At 59.0% G+C, this 1,167-nt stretch overlaps 1 protein-coding gene across 1 annotated transcript; it reads left to right on the top strand.

The window, feature by feature from the left end:
• Window positions 1–360: 360 nt before the first annotated feature.
• On the top strand, window positions 361–975 carry ETH_00037860 (uncharacterized protein; the record flags this gene model as incomplete). Its single annotated transcript, XM_013379612.1, has 3 exons — window positions 361–476; window positions 744–852; window positions 955–975. Coding segments are annotated over 3 exons (246 nt in total), but the record flags the coding sequence as incomplete, so codon positions are not given.
• Between the last annotated feature and the right edge of the window lie 192 nt (window positions 976–1,167).

Below are 1,167 nucleotides of genomic sequence, written 5' to 3' on the forward strand. Positions count from 1 at the left end.
TGCTGCTCCCTCTGCCGCTGCTGCCGCTGCTGCTGCTGCTGCTGCTGCTGCAGCCCCCCAGCTACTTGCGGCATATTGACACCTGGAGCCCTGCGAAACCCTACGCAGCTGTCCTGAGGGAATTCCACGCAGCCAACGGGGGCCCCCGTAGGGGCCCCCTGGGGGCCCCCTCTTCAGGGAGCACGCGGGACTCTGTGAGCTTCGAGGGTTTAGGGTTTAGGGTTTAGGGTTTGGGGTTTAGGGTTTAGGGTTTGGGTTTTAGGGGCTGCTGGGCTCGAGGCACAGCGGTCAGTTGTACCTTAGGGTTCAGGGTTTAGGTTTAGGGTTTGGGGTTTAGGGTTTAGGGTTTGCTGCGTGCAGCAGGACTCTCGCGTTGTAGAAATAGAAATGGCAGACAGGGGAGGCTCTAAGGGGCCCCCGGGGGCCCCCCAGTCTGAAGGCGACAAAGAGTGTTTGAGTCGCTTCATAGAGTCCGGGTGCGTTTTGGGGCTTTGCATGCATGCATGCATGCGTGCACGCATGCATGCATGCGTTTTGGGGCTTTGCACGCATGCACGCATGCATGCGCGTTTGGGGCTTTGCATGCGTGCATGCATGCGAAGTGTGCCTCCACCTGTTTGGGGCCCTGCGTTCGTGCCTGCATGCCTGCATGCGTGCATGCGCTGTTTGCTTGCTTTTGGGGCCTTGCATGCATGCATTTTGCATGCGTTTTGCATGCGTTTTGCATGCGTTTGCGGCTGCAGATGCGCAATTTGCTTCGAAGAGTTCGGGCCTTCTGCGCTGGTTAGGGTTTTGCCTTGTGGGCACATTTTCCACAAGAGCTGTCTAGACACCTGGTTTCGCCGCAGCGCGGTGTGTACATACACCCGAAACCCTGAACCCTTTCAACACGCTGTGGGGTCTAGGGTTTAGGGTTTAGGGTTTAGGGTTTAGGGTTTGGGGCTTGGCTTGCAGGCTCTGGCGCTCAGGGGCTAGGGTTTGGGGCCTGGGGTTTGGGGTTTAGGGTTTGGCTTGCAGGGCCCAGTGCGCAGGGCCGAGGTTTAAAGCCTAGGGTTTAGGGTTTAGGGTTTAGGGTTTGGGATGCTGCGCTGTGCCTCTTTGCGCCTGCAGATGTGCCCACTTTGCATGCACGACTACAGCAGGGGGCCCCCTCCCCCCCCGCCCCCC

Source organism: Eimeria tenella, genomic scaffold, assembly GCF_000499545.2.
Source record: "Eimeria tenella Houghton genomic scaffold, Eth_scaff3641, whole genome shotgun sequence".
NCBI lineage: Eukaryota > Apicomplexa > Conoidasida > Eucoccidiorida > Eimeriidae > Eimeria > Eimeria tenella.